The sequence below is a fragment of the Ostrinia furnacalis genome, unplaced genomic scaffold (genome assembly GCF_004193835.3).
Source record: "Ostrinia furnacalis isolate ACB-3 unplaced genomic scaffold, ASM419383v2 OfSCF1416, whole genome shotgun sequence".
NCBI lineage: Eukaryota > Metazoa > Arthropoda > Insecta > Lepidoptera > Crambidae > Ostrinia > Ostrinia furnacalis.
In genome coordinates this window covers 509,500-535,190 of record NW_021131655.1, presented here as the reverse complement: position 1 = coordinate 535,190, position 25,691 = coordinate 509,500, and the positions used below count along the sequence as shown (strand labels likewise).

Sequence of the window (25,691 nt, the reverse complement as noted above, 5' to 3'; positions counted from 1 at the left end):
GGGCTAAGTATTAATTTAAAAGTAAAACATCAATAAAATTTGTGATGCCAATAAGGAAAGGATGCCTTTGGAAGGATCTTTATGTGTGTGTGTATCTTCTTCTCTGGTCTGGTTGCCTGGAATAGATCACTTCTTATCGATAAGATCACCTTTGTGCCGTTTGAATGTAATAGAACCCGATAAATGCCTTATTATCTCTGTCTAACTCATAGTCAACCATTATTACGTGCTATGTGGTCTACTAACCAATTGATGCAGTGTGTTTACAGTGCTTATTGCATCAATTCAATTTATCTATTCGTAACAATCGATGTAAACTTGATCGCTGTCTTTGCAGCAGCATAAATAAGTCAACGGTATTTGCTATCCACATAACGGTAACGTTATTTTTGGGATGCCACAGTAAAAAAATGACACCTGATTTTATCCGTCACTGTCATCTAGTTGTCAAATCCAGTCAAATCCATTGATTCATTCGATCATTCATCAGTCAAATCAAGTCAAATTTTTATCAAAGCGTGGGAGGAAGTGTTTTGGTGTTTACGCGAAATAAATCAAAATATAAGATTTTTTTTAGAAAAACACCAATATCTGGTTAAACAATCCTATCTTTAACAGAATAACTTCAGTGTCTTACAGTGTTGTTAAGTATTATTATGAGTTCGTGGTTCTAAAGCAAGCATACGGAGAAAAAAATAATAAAAATGTGTGAAAAATCGAAGTTTAAAGATATTTTAGAACCTAGGAAGACTGAATCTGGTATATTTAGTTTTATGTCCAAAGCTTGGTACCCGAAGAGAACACAAACTTTGGACAAAATTTATTCTCCACAAGATATCAAGGATGCTGCTGCTTCTTCTCTGTTTATGGAAGCAATTATTGAAGCGGTATGTACGGAATTTAATAAATTTATCAACCTGCTTGATTTTCTAATTGTCCCCATGAAATTCCAATTAAAAAATATTAATCTACCACTTGGTTCAATACTTAAAAGTCAACAGAAGTTACTTTGATGGCAAATGTTCTTTAAATTTAATTATTTAATAGTATGTAGACTCTTTTCAGAGCATTTGTACACAAACCTAACACATATGCAAGGTAATTCTGATAAAAACTAGTACAAATATGTACCTAGTTATGTCATGAAACATAATCTTTATTGAAAAAACCTTGCCCTGTATTTTGGATAGTGTGGATAGGGTGCGAAATATTAATGTCTTATTATAACAATTTCTTATTTTATATAAAAAAGGAGAGTTCCAAGAGTGGTGTCAGCAAAGAGAAGCTGCGAAGAGAGGTGCTTCAGTACATCAATGAGATTGGAATGGAAAAAAAGATGCATGTCATCAGGTGGATAGGCATTCTATCATTGAAGGTTGCCTTCAAAATGAACATTGGAATCTATGTGAATGAGCCTGCGGTTTTAAAAGCAAGTATATTCATCTTTTAAGTCTTTCTTTAGGTTTTTGGGCTATATTTTTCATTCTATAAATGNCAAGTTCTGAATTTGATTATTGATGAATAATAAAATAAATCATACTAGCTCGATTGATGGTTTCATGTAATTTATTTAAACCAGATTACCTATATAATCTTTATTCGTTAATTTATGAAAATATCAATTAATTAGGACGTAATCCTGAATCCTGATACATAAAGTTAGCCTATTAATTTAACACAGGTACGACTGTACTCAGTGTTGCACTATCAAATGCAATTGACGCGCCTCTATGCCAGGGTTTTTATGTTCCTGGTCAGGCTATACCAGTATTTACACTTATCATTTTTAATGATACCTATGTCAAGAAATAAAGATTTTACATTGAGTTTCATTGAATTTGAGCAAATTTAATTTTTGTTTATTTAGAAAGAGAGAGTCTGCCCACAGAGAGCGAGATAGTGATACATAGTTTGTGCTTCAAGTAGGTATTTGGAGTGTGGCCTCCATTTTTATCTGTAGTTTCATGATATTATCCGTCACTGTCATCTAGTTGTCAAATGCATTGATTCGTTCGACGATCATTCATCCATCAGTCAAATTTTTATCAAAGCGTGGGAGGAAGTGTTTTGGTGTTTACGCGAAATAAATCAAATTTAAGATTTTTTTTAGAAAAACAACAATATCTGGTTAAACAATCCTATCTGTAACAGAATAACTTCAGTGTCTTACAGTGTTGTTAAGTATTATTATGAGTTCGTGGTTCTAAAGCAAGCATACGGAAAAAAAATAATAAAAATGTGTGAAAAATCGAAGTTTAAAGATATTTTAGAACCTAGGAAGACTGAATCTGGTATATTTAGTTTTATGTCCAAAGCTTGGTACCCGAAGAGAACACAAACTTTGGACAAAATCTATTCTCCACAAGACATCAAGGATGCTGCTGCTTCATCTCTGTTTATGGAAGCAATTATTGAAGCGGTATGTACGGAATTTAATAAATTGATCAACCTGCTTGATTTTCTAATTGTCCCCATTAAATTCCAATTAAAAAATAATAATCTACCACTTTGTTCAATACATAGAAGTCAACAAAGTTACTTTAATGGCAAATGCCCTTTAATGAAATTCTTTAACAGTATTTAGACCCTTTTCAGAGCATTTGTACACAAACCTAACACATATGCAAGGTAATTCTGATAAAAACTAGTACAAATATGTACCTAGTTATGTCATGAAACATAATCTTTATTGAAAAAACCTTGCCCTGTATTTTGGATAGTGTGGATAGGATGCCATACATTATGTGTAATTTTAACAAGTTCCTATTTTAAATTAAAAGGAGAGTTCCAAGAGTGGTGTCAGCAAAGAGAAACTGCGAAGAGAGGTGCTTCAGTACATCAATGAGATTGGAATGGAAAAAAAGATGCATGTCATCAGGTGGATAGGCATTCTATCATTGAAGGTTGCCTTCAAAATGAACATTGGAATCTATGTGAATGAGCCTGCGGTTTTAAAAGCAAGTATATTCATCTTTTAAGTCTTTCTTTAGGTTTTTGGGATATTTGTTCCAATCTATAAATATACTTGCACAAGTTATCACAGCTGAAATTGAGATTTGGTCAAGGGTTACACCGGCTGCTGAAAAAAATCTGTTAGTAATAGAAAATATGTAAATTGAATGATAAACTTTACTTCTCTATCTCTGATATTGACTCTAATCTTATTTCTTTTAGGTAAAATCCACTATGGGCAACAACCCAGTCCTATTCTTGCCTACACATCGTAGCTATGCCGATTTCTGTATTCTAACTTACCTCTGCTACCATTATGACATTGAACTACCTGCTGTTGCCGCTGGGATGGGTATGTAGCACATTTATTAGTTTTTTATTATCAGTCTAAAGGGTCTTTGGCAAACTTCAACCTGTTAAGTGTCCAGAAAATTAACAAAACTGCTCTGCAAATGCTACAATGTAACCTTGTTAGTGGTCAAAAAGATAAAAAGAAAAAGTTAAAACTAAGTAAGAGATTAATCTTCTGGCTAATAAAACTAAAAAAATACAATGATCAAATGAAGTGAAATAAATTCACTCTTTAAGTCAGCCAACCTGTCTTTTAATCTCTTTTATTTCAAAGTTTTTTGGTCAGGTCCTCTTTTTTTTACATGCATCTAATTTAATAGAGCATAAATTGTATTCAATATTTCGAAAATATTTAGTTATCTCAGTCAATGTCAACACATTATTCTTGGATATTACAAAATTACACACAAATGGTGTGCTTGGATAACATTGTAGTGTAGGCAAGCATGTCAAATATTTACTAATGTTATAGGAGTTGACACAAACTTGTAAAATCAAACAGTACTGCAACATTTGTGTGTTCAAGGATGTTGGTTAACCAAAGTTCACATTAACTTCTTTTATTAGGTATATAAATCTGCATTTAGAATCAATAAGGAAAATAAAATATGGATTTAATGAAATCTGTGTTTAAGGAAAATATGCATGTCTTAATATTAGGATGAATATAGTAAATAAAAAAAATAAATTTAATTTTCACAATCAAACTTATGTTTTGGTGTAAATAATTAAAAAAAATAAGTACTTCATGCTTTTGCATGGGTTGTTATGTAGTATTACGCTTGTATTCACAAACATTACTATGAGGTCTCACATGAGTGCGCGTGGACGCATAGGGTCACACACGAACCAATCACAGAGCTCTATTCAACGCTGTGTGTTCGATTTGCTGCTTCAACTGCTACTGCTTGCTGCTATAATACGGCAACCTCTTATCAAGCACAACTAATGGATGTCATATGCCTTTTTTTAAGTATGTTAAAATTTTTAAATGGCAAAAAGGTTATTCAGTTAGATGGCTTAAAAGTATTATGTAATATACCTATTATAAAGGGTTAATTAAAACTGGTTTTGGTCTCTTGTGCCATTAAATATGTTTACCATCTACAATTTTTGTACAGTCACTACAGTCAGCGTCAAATAGTTTGTGACACTAAGTGGCCAAAAAGTTGAAAAGACAAACTTATTCCAATCGTAAAAACCGGCCAAGTGCGAGTCGGACTCGCGCACCGAGGGTTCCGTACCATTGATTTATGAAATTAAAATTATTTTTTTTTATTTAAGTTATTAGTATGAAAGATTACGCGGTAATAAGCGGTTTACGATTTACGAGGTATTAAAAAAAAACTACTTACTAGATCTCGTTCAAAAGAATTTTCGTTGGTAGTTTTTATAGTAATGTACATCATATGTGTTTTTTTTAGATTTTTCATTTTCTTATTTTAGAAGTTAGAGGGGGGGGACCAACTATTTTTCCACTTTGGAAGCATCTGTCACGCAAACTATTCGGTTTAGAAAAAAAGTATTTTAGAAACCTCGATATCATTTTTGAGGACCTATCCATAGATACCCCACACGTATGTTTGATGAAAAAAAAATTTTTGAGTTTCAGTTCTAAGTATAGGGAGCCCCCAATATTAATTATTATTTTTTAATTTTTGCATCAAAATCTTAATGCGGTTCACAGAATACATCTACTTACCAAGTTTCAACAGTATAGCTCTTATAGTTTCGGAAGAAAATGGCTGTGACATATGGACGGACAGACGGACGGACGGACAGACAGACATGACGAATCTATGGGTTCCGTTTTTTGCCATTTGGCTACGGAACCCTAAAAAGGCGTGTTTCGAGTTTTTTGACTACTTTGGGTGTCACGAACTATTTGACGCTGACTGTGATAAAAATAATCGTCATCTTTATTTCTCTAAATTCTGCCTGTTTTGTTTTAGATTTCTATTCGATGTTTATAATGGGCCAGCTGATGCGCGAGACGTGTGCCTTCTACATCCGCCGCACGCTCACGGGGGCGCCACTGTACGCCGCGACCCTCAAGCAGTACGTTCGCTCGCTGGTGGCCAAGCACGCGGCGCCTGTCGAATTCTTTCTAGAAGGCACTAGAAGCAGGAGCAATAAGAGCTTACCGCCTAAGTATGGTATGTATTTCATTCACTTTTACTATGTTTTAAAAATAGTATTAAGTATGTACCATCCTAGACTGCATCTCACTTAACCAGGTGCGAATGCGGTCAAATACCTGCCTTGCTATTCTTCTTCCTCGGTCCCTCACTGATGAGGATAGCGACCACAGATAGTGTTCCTCCACAGACTGCGGTCATAAGCTGTGTGGACCGCACGATGCAAACTCCCGCCCACCGTCTTCCTCACCGCGATGATGCCTTGCTATGCATAAACAAAAAAAGGACTTTCTTTTTTTTAATAACTCGAAAAATCGCCTATGGTGGGAATCAAATCCACGACCTTTCACTTGCCAGGCGACTGCTGTCACGTTATTTTAAAACTTAGATTGAGAGGTGACCTTTAACGCTAGAACATTTTCGTCGTGTTCCGGGAGTGAAGTTAGAAAATGTGACAGTTCTAATTCCGAAATCGATTCGCTCCGGCGTTTTACAAAAAAACTTCACTCCGTAAAGCAATTTCGATATGAAAACTGTCACGTTTTGTTACTTCACTAGGGGGGCTAATGATGATGATGATTATGTTGATGAACTTGATGATGATCATTTCCTTCAGGTATGCTCTCAATGACGCTGATGCCGCTGTTCGCCCGCGAACTATCAGACATCACAGTCGTGCCGGTCAACATCAGCTACGACCGGCTCATGGAGCAGAACCCTTACGCTTACGAACTGCTAGGTGTGCCCAAGCCGAAGGAAACCACTAAGGTGAGAACAGCATTAAAAAATTAAAATATACGATTTAAACTGATGAAATGTAAACATTTTATTATTTTAGAGATATATTGTTATTAATCAAATTAAAAAAAATGTGGCAATCATACAGGACTTAAAAAGTGTCATCTATAGGTACGTTCACTACATCTTACGTTTTCAGCCAAATGACGTCCACTGCTGGACAAAGGCCTCCCCCAAGGTTTTCCACAATGAACGGTCCTGCGCTGCCCGCATCCAGGCTCTTCCCGCGACCTTCACCAGATCGTCGGTCCACCTAGTAGGAGGCCTGCCCACGCTACGTCTTCCAGCCCGTGGTCGCCACATCTTACTAATATTATAAATGAGAAAGTTTGTGTGGATGTCTAGATGTTTGTTACTCTTTCACGCAAAAACTACTTTTGATTTACGGATTACGGATTTTGATGAAACTTATTATTGTTTATAACCCAGAATAACATAGGCTATAATTTATGACGATCTGTGACAAACTAAATTTCACGCAGGTGAAGCCGCGGGCAAAAGCTAGTAACTACATAAGTGCCAGTCTTATAATTTATCAAAATGATTACCATAGGTATGGGAATCTACTAATATTATAAATCTGAAGAGTTTGTTTGCTTGAATGCGCTAATCTCAGGAACTACTGGTCTGTTTTTAAAAATTATTTTTGTTTTGGATAGCCCATTGATCGAGGAAGGCTTTTTCAACAACACGCTACAGCCAATAGGGGCGGAGCAGTAAAGAAAAATGTTGCAAAAAATATTATTCAAACTATTTTCACGCGTACGAAGTCGCGGGCACAGCTATTGCAATGATATAGATAGAGTGCGAATTCGCTGGAAAACGCGCGTTCAATTCACTTACACGTGTCGTCAACCAGAATTGAATTTGAACCCAAGTTCTCGAGGTCTAAATGACTTTTCTTCCCAAGTAAACAAAATGTTAGTCAATAATATTTTGATCGCATATGTCTTTATCGCTTCTGACATTCCGTTTGTTTTGTGCGTATAAACATTATTTTAACTCGGAAACAATTTGCAGGGCCTCCTAAAATGGATAACCACGTTAAACGGCCACTTCGGCAACATGTACATAAACTTTGGTGAGCCGATGTCAGTTCGAGACTATTTGAAATGGACACCGTACACCGACGAGCGCCTCAAGCCTTCAGAGTTGCAGACATTATCGCCTCAGCAGTTCAGCCAAGTGCAAGACGTGGCAGATTATGTCGTCACACAACAACAGGCCAATTCTGTAGCGACTATATCAAATTTACTTGCGTTAGTGTTAATGGAAAGTCTGATGAATCAACGAGCGTTGCCGTACGATGAAGTTATAGTAGAAGTGGACCGAATGATAAAGGTTCTGAGAAGTTTAGGAGCCACAGTATTCGAAGACGATGTGAGAAAGAATGTTGATAGAGTATTAGTTGTTCAGGCGAAGTCTTGGAAGTTAGATAAAGATAGACGACTCCGAATCATTTCATCGGAGCCTATAGATGTCACGGATGAGTTGAAGAAGAAAATGAAAGGTATGTTTTAATTCCCAATTCGTCCGCCTAGTTTAGCGTTCCGAACTACTATGCCAGGGTCGCGGATTCGATCCCTGCACAATACAAACTTATCTGCATGATCATTTCGATTTGTATTGATCTGGGTGTTTTAGTAACTATGTATGTTTTAAATAATGTTATCTTAGTAGCTTTGCGTTGAAGACAAAACCTAAGACCCACCTTAACTTTAATCGTAACCGGTGTTTTTGTATGGAGATTCACAGATTTTTGATGTTTGTTAAAGATAAAGTAAGATGCTGCAACACAGGCTACATTGCAGTATTAAATATCCAAGGATATTAATTATTCCTTTGTCAAAACCAAACAAAGAGAGATAGTAATTAATTTGTAAACATCGTATGTTGATGACTCATTGATAAAAGTTATTAATCACTTTATTCATTTATAGGTCACACATTAAAAGCGGAGACAATGGTGAATGCGATTCCAATAATCCAAGTTCAAATGTACGTGAATCCGATGCTACATTATCTCGTGCCTTCTGCGCTTATATGCGTTATAGTACAAAGGGGACCGCATACATATGGTAAGAAAATGCGATTGTCATTTAATTTATTTATGATTTAAGTATTAATTATCGCGCTTATAGATCTAGGCACAGAATAAGTAATAGTACAGGTACAGAAGGATTACTCCGCAAGACGATTTAAATAAATGCGAGTCTTGCTACGACGCGATACAGTGGAATTCAGCTCGCACAGCACTAAGTACCTACAATTTTATTCACCTACAAGTTTTGTCTCTTTCTATCGCGTGCCTCTGAACTCTTCTTACGCTGTTAGGGTTGCTGTCTAGTAGTGTCTAGTAAAAAAATAATTAATCTACTTATTTGTAATGAGGTACGTATGTAGGTAAGTACGCATTGATTATGGAAAACATTGGGAGAGGCCTTTGTCCAGCAGTGGACGCCATTTTTGGCTGAAACGAACGAACGCATTCTGAGCAGTAGTCATGGTAGGTTAGGTTCCTATACTATCCTAAGAATTATTGATGTAGGTACATGGCCAACATACCTTTCAGCATCTTTGGGAAGCGAAAAAAAAGATAAATCCGGTAGATTTCTTTTCGAATTTGAACACCCGAACGCCGCACAGTAATATTTCATTCTCTTTATGTCCATTTTTAAATAATACTTCGATCATAGAATTAGGTACTACAACGCACGCCAGCGTCTTGACGGGCGCGCGCGTGACACTCGACTGATATAATACCCGCCGGCGGGGCGCTTCGCTGTAGGTAATTATCGGATGTACCGCGCGGAGTGAGCCAGGCCTGATCTAGGGCTTAACTCATTCAGTGTCTGAGGTATAGGAGCTTGGGAAAATAAGGGAAACTTCAGATTTGTATGCCCTGTCACGAGTAAAACTTTCACCTTTCGTTCCTTTCAAAATTACATCGAACTGCACGAAAATATAATAAACAAATTTACGATAAATAATATAATTACGATGACATCGTTGAATTAAAAAGTAATTATAATCATAGGTATTTTAAAGGAACATGTCTTGAATTTATTTAAACATTTTTAAAAGTATTTTTCTAATAACATGCTTTTGTTTTGGCAGATGATCTAGCTCGGCATTATAAAGAACTAAGAAAATTATTGCGGCACGAGTTTTTCCACATTGAAAAGACTGAAGAACAGGTTTGTAAGCCCCATTAATACTTTACACAGCGAACATATTATACATACATACTGTCCCAAAATTCAACGATAGGCCGGCGCCGTAGGGTGGACAATGACATGGTCATGACTACTTTTGGAAAAATAAGAAAAACAATTTTAAGTTAGGTTTTTTTTTTATTTCTCCTAAAGTTTAACTAGTAAGTTTTCTTAAACCTTATGAAAAGTAAGAAAAAAAAAATTGTGATAATAATAATAATTATTATTTATTTCTCTTTCACAATATACTTAGCCATTACACAAAATACTTTTTGTAATTTTTTTCTTATATTTCCTAAATAATAATAAATAAATCATTGGACAATTCCACACAGCGCCAGCTAGCCCCAAAGTAAGCAACTTAATGCTTGTGTTATGGGTGCTAGCTTAACGGATATACTACTTATATATATTTTTTTTAAATACATACATATTATACTAAAGTAGCCACCCTACGGCACCGGCTTATCGTTAAATTTTGGGACACGGTGTAGATACAACTACTTATATCAGATTGCAATGTGAAATTTTGTATGTATATTGTCATTGATTTCAAGATATTTACAATGTATTACTACTCGAGATATAATTTAATTAACTTAATCATCAAGAATGAGTAAATGGTATAAAATATCGTATTTTATCGGTCGCCGCAAACACGCTTATACGACAATAACCGATATAACGCTTAACGCAAAATCAAAAAAGATAGCGCACTGATAATGCGATAAAAATATTTATCAAGTACTAAAATGTGACTACTACCACAGAATAAGTAATAGTACAGGTACAGAAGGATTACTCCGCAAGACGATTTAAATCCTATCAAAAACAATACTTGTCAAAAAAAACAAGTCTCGCAACTCAGTTGTTCTAGGGTAAAAAGTTGTGAGATCCATGTAATACCAAGTCCAGGCCAGGAAATCTTTAACGTTTTACATAAATTATTGACTTGGCCATCGCACTAAATACTTAGAGTACTTAGAGTTGCGAGACTTGGTTTTTTTGACAAGTATTGTTTTTGATAGGATCTCATTTCTTTTTGTATTTTGTAGACAGCAGTTATGTATCTAGAAAACTGGACCGAAATTGAAAAATTTTACTCGATTTGGCGGTTGCACTACCGTGCCCCCAAATAAGTTTTGTCTCTTTCTATCGCGTGCCTCTGAACTCTTCTTACGCTGTTAGGGTTGCTGTCTAGTGAAAATATAATTAATCTACTTATAGGTAATGAGGTACGTATGTAGGTAAGTACGCATTCATTATGGAAAACCTTGGGAAAGGCCTTTGTCCAGCAGTGGACGTCATTTGGCTGAAACGAACGAACTCATTCTGAGCAGTAGTCATGGTAGGTTAGGTTCCTATACTATCCTAAGAATTATTGATTACCTCAAACATACCTTTCAGCATCTTTGGGAAGCGAAAAAAAAGATAAATCCGGTAGATTTCTTTTCGAATTTAAACACCCGAACGCCGCACAATATTTCTTTCTCTTTATGTCCATTTTTAAATAATACTTCGATCATAGAATTAGGTACCTACTACAACGCACGCCAGTGTCCTGACGGGCGCGCGCGTGACACTCGACTGATATAATACCCGCCGGCGGGGCGCTTCGCTGTAGGTAATTATCGGATGTACCGCGCGGAGTGAGCCAGGCCTGCTACTACTAAACCTATACATTACGGCTTATTGAATCTTATTTATACTGCATGATTTTTACAGTCTTAATATTTTTACCCATGAATATAAACTTTCACTATGGGACCAACTCTGAAATCACAAGAAAAATCAGCTGTATAATACAAAAGTTCAATACGGATTGACCAAAATGTACGAAACAGCAGATTTTTTTTGAGATTTCAGAGTTGGTCCCCTAGTAAAAGTTGTTTATATTCGTGGTTAAAACATCCTGTAAAAATATCGATTCGATAAAAAAAAACAGTATATTAATGTATTAAAGTAGGCCCCACCAAGCATCGCTGAATATACATACGAGGACTTCAATCGATGAGTTAATCTTCTTGCACCGGCTTGAAACTACAAAAACATCCTGTATATTTCATTGTTATGTTCGAATTTACAATAACGTAACTAGTGTGGACTGTGATGAGCCAAATTCAATCCAAGGGTTTTCTTTTGTTCTTTAACATATGCATATCCAAAAGGAAATAAGAATGCATATTCACCGTAGAGCTTCTGAAGAGAAATTAAAAATGTACCTGTTGATTATTATGTAAATGATACTTAATTATTTAGACTCACGTTGATAACCGCGACTGTGTGTACTGTATAGTCGGCGTCGAAAGACATCGTGACACCCAAAGTAGCCAATAAGCGTCTTTGTTACAATTGGAATAAGGTTGTGTTGTCAACTTTTTGGCCACTTTGGGCGTCACGAACTATTTGACGCTGACTGTACCTAATTATTAAGTACTATTTTTTATGTTATCAAAAACGTTACAACACGATGTGTACTTTGGTTTGTCAGATACGATACTCATTGTTTTGGCTCCAATATGTTTGTTGAACATTGACCTGGTGTTGACTGGGTTACTAGGACTGTTTACATATTATTATTGGCACTCCAAATTTGCATCTTGGCTATACAGGGTGAAATTGCAACGTGTTGCATTTTTTATGGAAATATGACTTTATTGTAATGATATCTAATTGTAGTATTTTTGGAAAAATAAATGTTCTCTTTTGCGAAATACTACTCACTTAAAAAGTCTCAAAAATAAACACAACAAAAACTCTAAAGAACTTTAGCGATATTTGCCATACGTATTCGGGGTGATGGAAAATATTCATATTTCAGTTTTTTTTTCATTCATAAAGCAAAAAATTTGAGGTACTTTTAACCATTTTAATGTTTTTTAAGTCGACCGAGTCGTAGTTTCGACCTTTACCCAGATGTTCTGACGTGTGTGTGTTTTGCAGACGTTCCAAGTGGCGTATGATTACTGCGTGCGAAACGATGTGGTGCGTTCCGATAGCGAGAAAGTTACGATGGGAGGGCTCGAGGGTGTCCGGTTGAGAAGTCTACTCCAGCGAGCCGTGTGGCCCGCGCTGTCATCCCTGCTGCTGTGTTCTGACGTCATGACTGAGGTAATTCCTATTAGATTTAGGTTGTAAAGGGCCAGACAAGAAGATTACATCCTATGGAGAGTGAACGGGTTATGATGGGAGGTACCGGGGGTGTCCGGTTGAGAAGTCTACTCCAGCGAGCTGCGTGGCCCGCGCTGTCATCACTGCTGCTGTGTGCTGACGTCATGACTGAGGTAATTCTTATTTGATTTTGATTTGTAAAGGGTCAGACAATGGGTAGATGACGTCATATGGAGAGTAAACTGGTTATGATGGGATGGGAGGGATCGAGGGTGTCCGGTTGAGAAGTCTACTCCAGCGAGCCGCGTGGCCCGCGCTGTCATCACTGCTGCTGTGTGCTGACGTCATGACTGAGGTAATTCTTATTCGATTTGGGTTGTAAAGGGCCAGACAAGTAGATTACATCCTATGGAGAGTGAACGGCTTATGATGGGAAAGGAACGAAGGTTTTCGGCTGAGGAATCTACTACAGCGAGCCGTGTGGCCCGCGCTGTCATCACTGCTATTATGTGCTGACGTCATGACTGAGGTAATTCTTATTTGATTTAGGTTGTAAAGGGCCAGACCATGGGTAGATGACGTCCATAAAATTATAACTTCCGCTCACATTTTTATTGGCATATCTAAGGTANGATAGCGAGAAAGTTACGATGGGAGGGCCCGAGGGTGTCCGGTTGAGAAGTCTCCTCCAGCGAGCCGTGTGGCCCGCTCTGTCCTCCCTGCTATTATGTGCTGACGTCATGACTGAGGTAATTCCTATTAGATTTAGGTTGTAAAGGGCCAGACAAGAAGATTACATCCTATGGAGAGTGAACGGGTTATGATGGGAGGGAACGAAGGTTTTCGGCCGAGGAATCTACTGCAGCGCGCCGTTTAACCCGCGCTATCATCTTTGCTATTATATGTTGACGTCATGACTGGGGTAATTCAAATTTTATTTAGGTAAAGGGCCAGACAATCGGTAGATGACGTCATATGGAGAGTGAACGGGTTGCGATGGGAGGGTCCGAGGGTGTCCGGTTGAAAAGTCTCCTCCAGTGAGCCGTGTGGCCCGCGCTGTCATTACTGCTATTATGTGCTGACGTCATGACTGAGGTAATTCTTATTAGATTTAGGTTCTAAAGGGCCAAACAAGTAGATTACATCCTATGGAGAGTGAACGGCTTATGATGNGCCTAAATATTTAAAGACTCTAATAGTTAAGATAACTGCGCGATGTCAGGTCGGAAAGACTCCTACTTGAAGGATGGAAAAGTGGGTACCTTGGAAGCCATGCGGTTATAAGCCGTTACCCTGAACGTTCCTCTCTTCTTCCGGGGTCCAACGGGTCTCGCACACTTTTAGGCTACAAGCAGCGTCCTCCACGGCCTCAAGCGCACAGTGCCAGATGAAACTCTTGCATCTCCTCGGCAGGAAAGCGTTCACACTCTTGCAGAGACAGAGGTTTGATGACAAGGAGGAAATGCGAAGAGATCAGCAGTTCAGAAAGGAGTAATAATAATATGAAATGTAAAATCGTAAAATATGAAATATCAAAATGTAAAATATGAAATTGTAAAATTATGAAATTGTTTAAACTACAAAATATTGNCTTTGACAGCAATAGACTGACATGCAAGGTGACATGTCAATGAAGTTTTCAGTTACTGTTGCCATTAAAAGAAATTAGTACCATTTGTTTTCCGCAACATGGCGAGGGTTTTTATGTTCCTGGTCAGGCTATACATTGTGACCTTATTACAGCGGAATACATAGCGTCGCGTTACCTACGCTACGCTATGTGTGTTTACATGTTAAAGTACGGCCAACTAGCAGCGATACAAAAGGTCGATTCGACTGTCGAACTGACAATCTATTCTGTCTCTTCCTATCTTGTGTATTTGTCGTAATGTCTCGTTCTCCCGCCAAAATATGTCAAAGTCAAACCCCTGCTATTCCAAATGAACATGACATTGGGTTTGTTTACATTTGGTATCGCTTCTCGTTGGCCGTACTTTAGTGATCGTGACTGTACAGTGTACACGTCATATTGTTTCATTTGATATAAATGTTTTTTTCTGCGTAATATTTAGAACTATCGAAGTTTTCAGCTGGTAGCTGTATATTGATTTACTAGGACAGTTAAAGAAGGCCACAAATACACGATACAATATACAACAAGGATCCTACATTGTGTTTACACTGTCGATTTCCTGCTTATATCATATGTTTGTATTGTTTATTATCACATCGTTTCAAAAATTTATTCTAATCATCACAGAAAACATAAAACATGTTTCAAAAATGTACGGAATATACATTACTACTTGGTTATACTAATTGAAAATCCATACAAATATTATGAATGCGCAAGTGACACTGTCGGTTTTTTTGTTGACTTACATTTTGCGCATATATCTATAACCATTGATGACTGATTTTTTTTATTGGAGCTTTGAGGTTTTTTAGGAAAATAAAACTTTAATGGGGTGATATAAATAAGGCATGAAAGTTTGTATGTAAAATTAATTTATGTATTTCGAATGTTAGCGATATGAAAATTGAAAACCCATATTGTATTTTTTGTAATAAAAAGTAGGAACGTAAGTGCGATAAACACACTTGACTTATGGTCCTATGTCCCCTAGATGGGGCAGAAGGCGTCCACAACAGTCCTCCACAAACACACAGTACACGGGAAAATCTAAGCTGTAATTTAAATATGTATGTGTATGAACGTCAATAAATACTTAACTGAACTCAACATTTGTCAAGGTTCTTTAAGCATGTAAAAAAAGTGTTTCATAAAATGTATGTATTATAAAACATTGAAAAAATGCTAATGATATGACTGGTTTACTTGTGGTACTTATTGTTAATGTTGAATTTTCGAGTGATATCAATAGCAAGGCCATTCCGATATTGATAGCTACTAACTGTAATTATAGTGTTGACTATCTATCTTTGCAGCTAAAGTCATGCGAGCACAACCGGGCGTTGAAGCTAGTGCAGGAGCGTGCAGAAAGCGGCCCCTACCACCCATACTGTCTCAGCCTGGATTCCGCCACACATTGCCTGCAAGGATTCGTGCTGGCTGGTGCTCTGACCAGGGATAAGCAGTAAGTATATACTTTTTTTACAAAACAAGGCAGGTATTAAGGCAATCGCACCTGGTGTTAAGTGAGATGCAGTCTAGGATGCATAATCTGCCCTGTAAGTACCTATTCACTCTCGCCTTAAAAAGGCCCGGTTTATAGAGTTTGGGAAGGCAGCAACAAGCAGCTAATTGCAGTCCAGCTGATCGCATTGCTACTCTTGATAATACATATTGAATGGTGTGATTACTTATTACGTACTTGTTATTATTATAACCAATCTCTGAATAATACTATCTTCTTCTTCTTGTCTTGTCGTCAACAAACCTACACAGCGTCAGCCCAAAACTCCGCCACAAGAGTGGCGTTGTCATTAGCCTTCATTAAATCTTCCTGCGTGCAGTTATTTGGGCACGCAGGCACGACATCATGTCGTCATCAACGTCGTGTTTTATCGTGTCGTTGAGTTCATCAAATGGAGAAGAAGTCGGTTGAAAAAAACTAATAATACTATAGTAGGTAGCAANATGTCGCGAGACGTTCCGTTTCGCCGCCCATAAAAAAAAGCAAATACTAATAAAAACCATGATGAAAACAATCTCCTGAACACTGAAAATATTCTATTAAAAAATAGAATAATCACAATAAGAACACTAGGAAATGTTTCATCAAAGTATACTTCAATTAACTGAGCAAAAAGCGCCATCTATTGCAAATTAATTCTAAATCACGCCAATAGATGTCGCTAGTGGTATCCAAAATCAGAATATTGAGAAGAAATATTAATTTGTGAAAAAACAGCAAAAATTGCAACGTTACAAAAGACGTCCATAAAATTATCACTTCCGCTCACATTTTTATTGGCATTTCTAAGGTTCATTGTGTACATTTAAATAGTGTCCTTATTACAGCGGAATACATAGCGTCGCGTTACCTACGCTACGCTATGTGTGTTTCCATGTTAGCGATCCTGACTGTACACGTCATATGTTCCATTGGTGGTTGATATAAATGATTTCTTCTGCATATTTAGTACTATCGAAGTGTTTAGCTGGTTGCTGAATATTGATTTACTAGGAGAGTTAAAGAAGGCCACAAATACACGCTACAACATACAGCAAGGATCCTACTTTGTGTTTACACTGTCGATTTCCTGCTTATATCATATTATGTTTGTATTGTTATTATCACGCCGTCTCAAAAATTTATTCTAACCATCACAGAAAACGTAAAACAAGTTTCAAAAATGTACGGAATATACATTACTACTTTGTTATGCTAATTGAAAATCCATACAAATATTATGAAAGCGCAAGTAACACTGTCGGTATATTTGTTGACTTACATTTTGCGTCTATATCCATAACCATTGATGACAGATTTTTTTAAATAGATTGTAGTTTAGAGAAGGACGAAGTCTATGTTTTTTGCGAAAATAAAACTTTAAGGCAGGACCGGTCGTCATAGAAATCCTTGGGGAAGGCCTTTGTCCCACAAGGATCGGAAGGAATGGACGTCATTTGGCTGAAACGAACGAACGAAAACTTTAACGGGGTGAAATAAGGCATGAATGATTGTATGTAAAATTTATGTATTTCGAATGTTGGCGATATGAAAACTCATGATTATTTTTTGTAATAAAAAGATAGAAACGTACGGGCGATTAACTCAGTGCGCGGGAAAAATCTACTGTAATATAAATATGTATGTGTATGAACGTCAATAAATACTTAAAATACTGAACTGAACTCAACATTTGTCAAGGTTCTTTATGCATGTTAAAAAGTGTTGTTTCGTAAAATTTATGTATAGTAAAACATTGAAAGAAAGGCTAATGATATGACTGGTTTACTTGTGGTACTTATTGTTAATGTTGAATTTTCGAGTGATATCAATAGCAAGGACATTCCGATATCCATAGCTACTAACTGTAATTATAATTGACTATCTTCGCAGCTAAAGACATGCGAGCACAACCGGGCGTTGAAGCTAGTGCAGGAGCGTGCAGAAAGCGGCCCCTACCACCCATACTGTCTCAGCCTGGACTCCGCCACACATTGTCTGCAAGGGTTCGTGTTGACTGGCGCTCTGACCAGGGATAAGCAGTAAGTATAAAATATACTTTTTTTTACAAAACAAGGCAGGTATTTGACCGCAATCGCACCTGGTGTTAAGTGAGATGCAGTCTAGGATCTGCCCTGTAAGTACTTTTTCACTCTCGCCTTAAAAAGACCCGGTTTATAGAGTTTGGGAAAGACAGCAACAAGCTAATTCCAGTCCAGCTGTTCGCATTGCTACTCATGATAATACATATTGGTGTGATTACCTATTATGTACTTGTTATTATTATAACCAATCTCTGAATAATACTATCTTCTTCTTCTTGTCTTGTCGTCAACAAACCTACACAGCGTCAGCCCAAAACTCCGCCACAAGAGTGGCGTTGTCATTAGCCTTCATTAAATCTTCCTGCGTGCAGTTATTTGGGCACGCAGGCACGACATCATGTCGTCATCAACGTCGTGTTTTATCGTGTCGTTGAGTTCATCAAATGGAGAAGAAGTCGGTTGAAAAAAACTAATAATACTATAGTAGGTAGCCATAATACAANGGTAGCAAGTCCTTACATAAAGATGTGCTTCTATGCTTCTTGTAAAAACACTATTACTTATCTACTTGATGCGATCTAGTACAATATACACGTGAATTTTGATAGCGTGATTAAATTCGTCCTTTGACTAATCTTCAAGATAAACACAACAGGACATTAACCTACATTGTCGCCCTGACCTTGTTTTAGTATTTGATGTTTTCAAAATGACACCTGTTTTCATATCGTAAGATAATATTTTCTCAGTCCGTCTGGCGATATTTTTATGCCTTTCAATGCCATATAAAAGTCAATGAGACCCTTATTGACTTTGTCGTCTATTAGTCTGTCATGTTTTAAACCTTTATTTGTCACCTGTCCGCTTTGCAATGGAGGGAAGTCGAACCTTAATTTCAAACTCCTCCTATGTTCTTCTGATTAATTTCGTTGCGGGTCCAATGATAGTTTAACTTTCCCCCGGGACAAAGTTGACCTTCATTGCTTGGGTTTTTATGGCGGTCAAGCTGTAGATCTTGGCTACGCAGTAGTTGCAGTGGTGGGAACGAGAGGTGGGAATAGTCCCGTTATTAGTCTGTCAAGACATCAAGACCCCAGAAAATTGTTTATAATTCAAATTCAATTTTTTATTGAATATTATGTGTTTACAATAATTTTAATAGAATTTTGCTTTAAAAATTTAAACATGTAAGCCCTCGGTCTAATCTATTAATTTCAGATGGTTGTAATCTTAATTGTAACAATCCACACGATAGAAGAAGGCGGAACTGTTATCTCCTTCTCTTTCCACTGCTATAACTCCTGTGTATCCAGGTTCTACATAGAAATAGACATACGCCCGGATTCTGAATTGAGATTTTTGGCTTGATCAAGTATGAGCTAACTCATGTTCTAATTCTCAATTTCGAAACCCAATAAAGCTTGATTTTTTTTACAGAGCTAAAAGCACAAACTACAACCTGGTGCCAGCGGTTATGGCGGAGTGCCGCAGCTTAGTTCGCTCAGTACTGCCATCCTTTACCGTCGACTTCAGCTCAAGGAACGCGGTCATGCTCGACTATAGGACCAAGTCTCACTTGTAACGCAACAGCTCATAATTGTACACTCGACAGCTCCTCAGCCTATACTAGCAAAATCAAAAATCAAAATCAAAAATATTTATTCAGTACATTGCTGTTGCAAAAATAGCACCTATTGGAACATAAGAAGGTTGAGTGTTTAGCCTAGGCGCAGATCGCCGACTTTTAGTTGGCGGATAGTTGGGCCCGATTCTAATTTGTATGAAGAATCGGCCGATACCAAGTCGGCGTAATGCGCGCACTTTGATACATCTCCATACTGATCAACAGCCCGACCCAACTATCATCCAAATAAAAATCGGTGGTCTTCGCCTAAGCGTAGGTTGATGTGCTGTCGTCTGTTATAATAAATTATTATAGTTCAATTAGACATTCTCTTGTCTGCCATAGTATATTATATTGTAATAAGCGTAAGCGTTAAATATATCTATCTATATTAAACGCAATTTTTGCAATACTCCATTCAAGCGATTAGAAAATATACAAATCTAAAATGTATTATCGAAATAGATACCCATTCCAACCCCATTTACATTTATCTCAAGTTGCTTGATATCGAATATAGTTTTTATCTCCGGTTGCGTCGTAGATAATGGGAATATACTATACTGTTTGTTTTACCTGCGGTAATTGTTCTGTATTTATTTTATATGCTGTGAGTATTGAACTAGTCCATTTGTCAGGGCTTAGTATTTGCTTTTCGGCACTGTCAATACATCGAAGTCAATATAGCTTTATTAGTTCATGGTTAATGATACGATCAATTAGTACTAAGTTTATCAATCTCACTATTACTTTAGGGAATATAAAACATTAGTCTCCCAACGATATGTGACGTGGCTACCTATAAAGTAGTGCGAATTTCGGTACCTATAGATGAAACGAAGACGCGCCCCACCAATTTTTGGTCGAGGGAAGCGCGGGGTGCGGGGAGTTTGATCCGAGCAATCCGAGCGTCATTATTGTAGTGTGCGTGTGCACTCATGGATGATTTGGCGTGTACCGATAACACTCAAACATTAGCGGAAGAATGGTGGGGCGCGTCTTTGTGGATGAAACTATCTATATCTATCCTCGTTTGAATGGTAATTGTAATACTTTTAACTGATGTAAGTCGACTTGTTGTTGCAATATGATTAATGAATTCTGAAAATTGATTTAATATACAATTAATGTTAACGTATTATACAAATTCGAATGTTTTCGATGTCACAAATATGCAATCAGTAAAGGTCAGACAAATTGAGCCCGACCTTCATGAGTGAATAAGTGAAAGCATATACCTATTTAAAAACAAACTAGATTTTTTGTTATCATAGAATGTCTACCTGTCATAATAAAGTATTCACATCAATTTGTATTATTAGGTGTATCATAATCTAGTCTTTAATCTTCTTTGCCTGGCCCATCCCCATTTTATTTGTGGTAATCTAGTCGCTTTATTCCCTCTTCTTATTTTTTTAATGTTAGCCTAACTTCGAAGTATTTTCTTTCTATCCTTATCTATAAAGGTGTAGTGCTTAAATATGTACACGTTTTTTGCCATGTTTATTGTGCCAAGTCAGTAAACTGATAAACTTCCTGCCTAACAACTAATAGCGTGATGTTGATAAATAAATTCGTTGTTAGAATTAGCTGATAATATTAAAATATTAGGGGTTTCCAATTGAGTCAAGTGAATAGTTGTGATAGGTATGATTGTCACTTGTGAATAACGAAATTTTTACAGTATAAAAGTATCTGGAGCTAAAAAAATAATTATTTTTAGTTAATAATAATTAGAAAATTACCTGATATAAACTTTATGTGAAAGTATTGATTTAGATAAATATTATAAANAATATTAAGTTAGATCGCCGTCTTGGAATAATACACATTAACCTATCTAATCAACATACTAATACTAACTTTGGTATTAGATAAATTATTTTAAATACAAGTTCCTTATTGTAACTTATCAAGAGAGTCTGGAATCTTTCCAAGTGTTTGAAACAATTCGAATATTTATATCTAGCGATTGATTCGTACCATCCAATCTAGTTCGATGTGAATTGACGGCCATTTTAACTAGTTCATTGTGATAATTTTGATTGGTGGTGTTATTAGTTATTATTTTAGTATTATTTATTTTGTAATTATGTGTTACGTCCATACTATGTATAGTAATTTATGTGTATATAATGGAACTCGATTATTATTGTGTTGATTTGTTTTAATTCATCTCATTGCAATGTAATAATTACCAGTTATTTGTTAATTAAAAGCTTTTACATGAAGATGTAGTTTTATTATTTTTTATCCACAACGAGAATCCTCTTGGCCTGTATCTCTCCTCATCTTATTTACAGAATGAAATTAATGGGTTTAATAAAAATAAAACAGTGTCGTTATAGATAAACTTTCTATATTTACAACTTTGTTTTCGTCACATCGTCGGACCTAACATTACAGTTCTACGGTGCAGGTGTTTAGAAAACAAAAGAAGAAAAACAAAAGCTGTGATAACAAAATAACACATAAATAAAAATATCTTACATAATAATATTCATTAAAATTTTATGTCGGACGTCAGCAAAAGTTATTTTAAGTCTACGTAGACATCTTTACGGGTATTTAAAAAAACTAGAAATTTTGTTATACATGTTGTCTTTTGATTATACAAAACAATTTCGCGCTAGAATTCGAAAATGCATAGATTAATACTTATGTACATAAACCCTATTTACATTTTATACATATTAAGAGAAACATTTACACTTCAGAAGCGCATTCGCAGCATACTCCGAAAGGGGAAGTAGTTTATATTGTAAGGGGTAGTTTACAAAACATAATCAGAGGCCTGTTCCCTTTACGGAATTTCTATTCAATACAACAAAAATGACGAAGTTTTAAAAATAAAGGAAAATGTCGATAATTTATCTGACAAAAATAACCCAGTGATTTTCAACTTGAAATCATAGCAGTTACTTATTACAAGTTTTTGTCAATCTACCCCTTACATATTTTAATAATGCAATAAGGAGTGATTATCATATTTTCTCTAAAAGGCGACTGCAAAAGTTTTAGGTTCCTAAATGTGGTACATAAAAAGGAACTATCGACAAATACTACTCAACTGAGCATTTAACATCACATTACAGCGATGTCAACATTTTAATAATAAATTAATACCTAAAATTAATATTGTGCATTTCTAATAGCATCATCGATTGGAAAAAATATCACACAAGTTTTTTATTACAATCAGCCTCAAATAGTTCGTGGCACCCAAATAGCGTGTATAAGGTTGTATTATACATATACAGGGTGGAAACGTTAAGTGATCTCACTCGATTATTTCTAAACTATACAAGATATTCAAAAACTGGTTACTGATCCTGAAAGTGCTTCATAAGCTCTTTCAAACGGTATCAATAATAGGTTACAGAATAAACTGGATCTATCTGAAAATTCAATGTTTCCAGCTTCCATACTAAATGTATGCCAGACACACAATATTAGAAGTGTATTTTTATTTTATTTTAATAATAAACTCTTAAAATAAACCCGTAAATTGTATTCTTATTTAAAATTATTCATGGAAAACATTGGTTTTAGGCTTTACTTGCTATAATATTGTCAAGAGATGGGTGTCATCACTGTGGTAGTACTAAATGTATGGAAGAAGGAAACATTTAATTTTTGGATAGATCCAGTTTATTCTGTAACCTATTATTGATACCATTGGATGGAGCTTGTGAAGCACTTTTAGAATCAGTAATCAGTTTTACGATATCATGTGTAGTTTTTAAAATAATGTGACTTTACCAAATGTATGGAAGCTGGAAACATTGAATTTTCGGATAGATCTAGTTTATTCTGTAACCTATTATTAATATCGTTTGATAGAGCTCATGAAGCACTTTCAGGATCAGTAACTAGTTTATTGATATCTTGTATAGTTTAGAAATAAACGAGTGAGATCACTTATCGTTTCCACCCTGTATAACTTTTTGTCCTCTGGATGTCACGAAATATTTGAAACTGATTGTACAACAAATTTTGAGCCGAAAAAAGTATTAGTTACGTTGCAATATTTGAATAGTTCTATGGTTTAAGGTATACAGTGTGTCCGGGCTTGTAGTGATCAAACTTTAAGGGCAAAATCTAGGGACAATTTTATCGATAAAAATACTTCAAATTTGGGGCCTGACCCATTTCTCGAAAAATTACATCGATTTAAGTTTTTAATTTTTAGTTTACACCTCTTCTTTAAAAACAAGTGAAAGCGTGGGTAGCTTAACATTAATAGGCAAATATTTTATATCTTGCGATAGCCAATAAAATTATCGATTAGTTGAAGAAGAAAGCAGACACAAGTTTCATACATTTTATGGGAGTAAGAATGGATTTAATTAGAAAAATACATTACTTTTTTCACTTCTTTTTCAGTTATTTTCCAACACAAGAAAAACCAGGTCGTTAAGGTATGTTTTATTTGCATTGTATTATTAGTATTTGAGCTATTCTACAAAACGAATGTAAATTTATTAGTCTACGTCTATTAGTTTCGACGTAATTGTTGAACAAAGATACCCCTTCCCAGCGGTTTCCATAGTAATCGGAATAGGTTGTGTGATTCTTTCAGGCAGTGCATTTTCGCATGTCGCGTGCGCTATGGAAACCGCTGGGAAGGGGTATCTTTGTTCAACAATTACGTCGAAACTAATAGACGTAGACTAATAAATTTACATTCGTTTTGTAGAATAGCTCAAATACTAATAATACAATGCAAATAAAACATACCTTAACGACCCGGTTTTTCTTGTGTTGGAAAATAACTGAAAAAGAAGTGAAAAAAGTAATGTATTTTTCTAATTCAATCCATTCTTACTCCCATAAAATGTATGAAATTTGTGTCTCTTTTCTTCTTCGACTAATAGATAATTTTATTGGCTATCGCATGATATAAAATATTTGTCTAATAACGTTAAGCTACCCACGCTTTCACTTGTTTTTTAAAGAAGAGGTGTAAACTAAAAATTAAAAACTTAAATCGATGTAACTTTTCGAGAAATGGGTCAAGCCCCAAATTTGAAGTATTTTCATCAATAAAATTGTTCATAGATTACGCCTTTAAAGTTTGATCACTACATGCCCGGACACACTGTATACGCTTATAATCATTGTTATTATAATAATATAAGGCTGCCTGCAACTTCATTTTCGACTATTTCGAATTATAATTTCCAAAATGTCATAAATATTAATTGGTAATGTCGAATTTGTGATAACTCGCGCAAGTAAGATCCTGTGCGCCACACCATTGGGTGGCTAGCAGACTAACCAGTTAATTTTAGTGGTGGAACCGCTACCTCGGCTTGAATATGCACCTTATGCCCATGGCATTCAGATGTCAATTGCTTGACCTCACACACTCATCGTAAAGATGGACTTATCAACTAGGCACCGCAAGGTAAAATTTTTAACCTTTTTTTTAAGGCAGTGGTATTATACAACGTGTAATTGAAATAACGCAAGAGTTCAATATTATTATTATTTGTAATTAATTTTTTTTTATAACAGTCGTAAGCGCCCATTACTATAGCAACGACAAAAATGTATTAGGCCGAGTCCGCACCACTTTCCTGCGTATCGTATATATTTCGGGTGGTCTCGCGGCTTGGCGGTTTACCTCTTGCGGGAAAAAACCGTAGTGCGGACTCAGCCTTAGATTTAATCAAATTTTAATTATTTTGCCTTACTCCAATTACACGTAGTATTGCCACAGAATAATAATAAGTACTACGTACAGAAGTTTTACTTCGCGAAGGTATTTAAAAAATGTATGCTCAATGTCATTAACAATATGGTGTAATTTAGCCTGTCTCAAGAGTCAAGCACCATTTTGTTGACAAACGTCAGTGATCGGCACTGCGCCGAAACTATAGGGCTGACTTCGGTAAAATGATGTGACGTGAGGTGCCAAACTGCGGAAAATGGCGGAGAAACTACATGATTTAGCATGAATTATCATGAATAATATTAACTACTTATTTACCTCTCAGTGTCTTGAGGCAACTTAAAAAAGTACATTCTGTGTTTTTATTATTATTTAGGCAGTTAAATACTGCACAGTATTTAGTACACCATTTTCTTTATTTTCTTCCATCATACGCAAGAATACGCGTGCGTGAGTTAATGTTCGCTCGTATGTGAGGCCTTGTCGAATAGTATCCTGTAGGTGGGCCATCGTGCGTGTTTTGTTTTCGATGTAAACTCGCGGAGATGAACAGGCCTGGTATTGCTCTCTTCACATTTGAAACTTATTATCACACACTATCTTACGGTCCACAAACCATGTATTTTCAATGCTTTCAGGTTTT

The 25,691-nt window shown here is 36.1% G+C and overlaps 1 protein-coding gene across 4 annotated transcripts; it reads left to right on the top strand.

The window, feature by feature from the left end:
* Positions 1–505: 505 nt before the first annotated feature.
* Dhap-at (dihydroxyacetone phosphate acyltransferase) lies at positions 506–22,240 on the top strand. 4 transcript variants are annotated; one of them, XM_028304348.1, is made up of 12 exons: positions 506–887; positions 1,253–1,429; positions 3,175–3,304; positions 5,256–5,459; positions 6,058–6,209; positions 7,260–7,749; positions 8,180–8,317; positions 9,357–9,436; positions 12,398–12,473; positions 13,223–13,314; positions 17,596–17,744; positions 19,185–22,240. In XM_028304348.1, the coding sequence occupies exons 1-12, from the start codon at positions 705–707 to the stop codon at positions 19,327–19,329; spliced, it is 2,016 nt and encodes a 671-aa protein (XP_028160149.1). In that variant the 5' UTR covers positions 506–704; the 3' UTR covers positions 19,330–22,240. The 4 variants fall into 4 exon arrangements, with proteins under 4 accessions (XP_028160149.1, XP_028160148.1, XP_028160146.1 ...); XM_028304347.1 differs by lacking the exon at positions 17,596–17,744 and adding an exon at positions 15,515–15,663; XM_028304345.1 differs by lacking the exons at positions 13,223–13,314; positions 17,596–17,744 and adding an exon at positions 15,515–15,663 and having other exon boundaries at positions 12,398–12,565.
* The last annotated feature ends 3,451 nt before the right edge of the window (positions 22,241–25,691 follow it).

Coding starts and splice junctions, on each gene's coding strand:
- Dhap-at (XM_028304348.1), top strand. CDS start 705: ATGTGTGAAAAATCGAAGTTTAAAGATATTTTAGAACCTAGGAAGACT. Junction 6,210..7,259: donor AGCCGAAGGAAACCACTAAG/GTGAGAACAGCA, acceptor AACAATTTGCAG/GGCCTCCTAAAATGGATAAC. Junction 7,750..8,179: donor GTTGAAGAAGAAAATGAAAG/GTATGTTTTAAT, acceptor ATTCATTTATAG/GTCACACATTAAAAGCGGAG.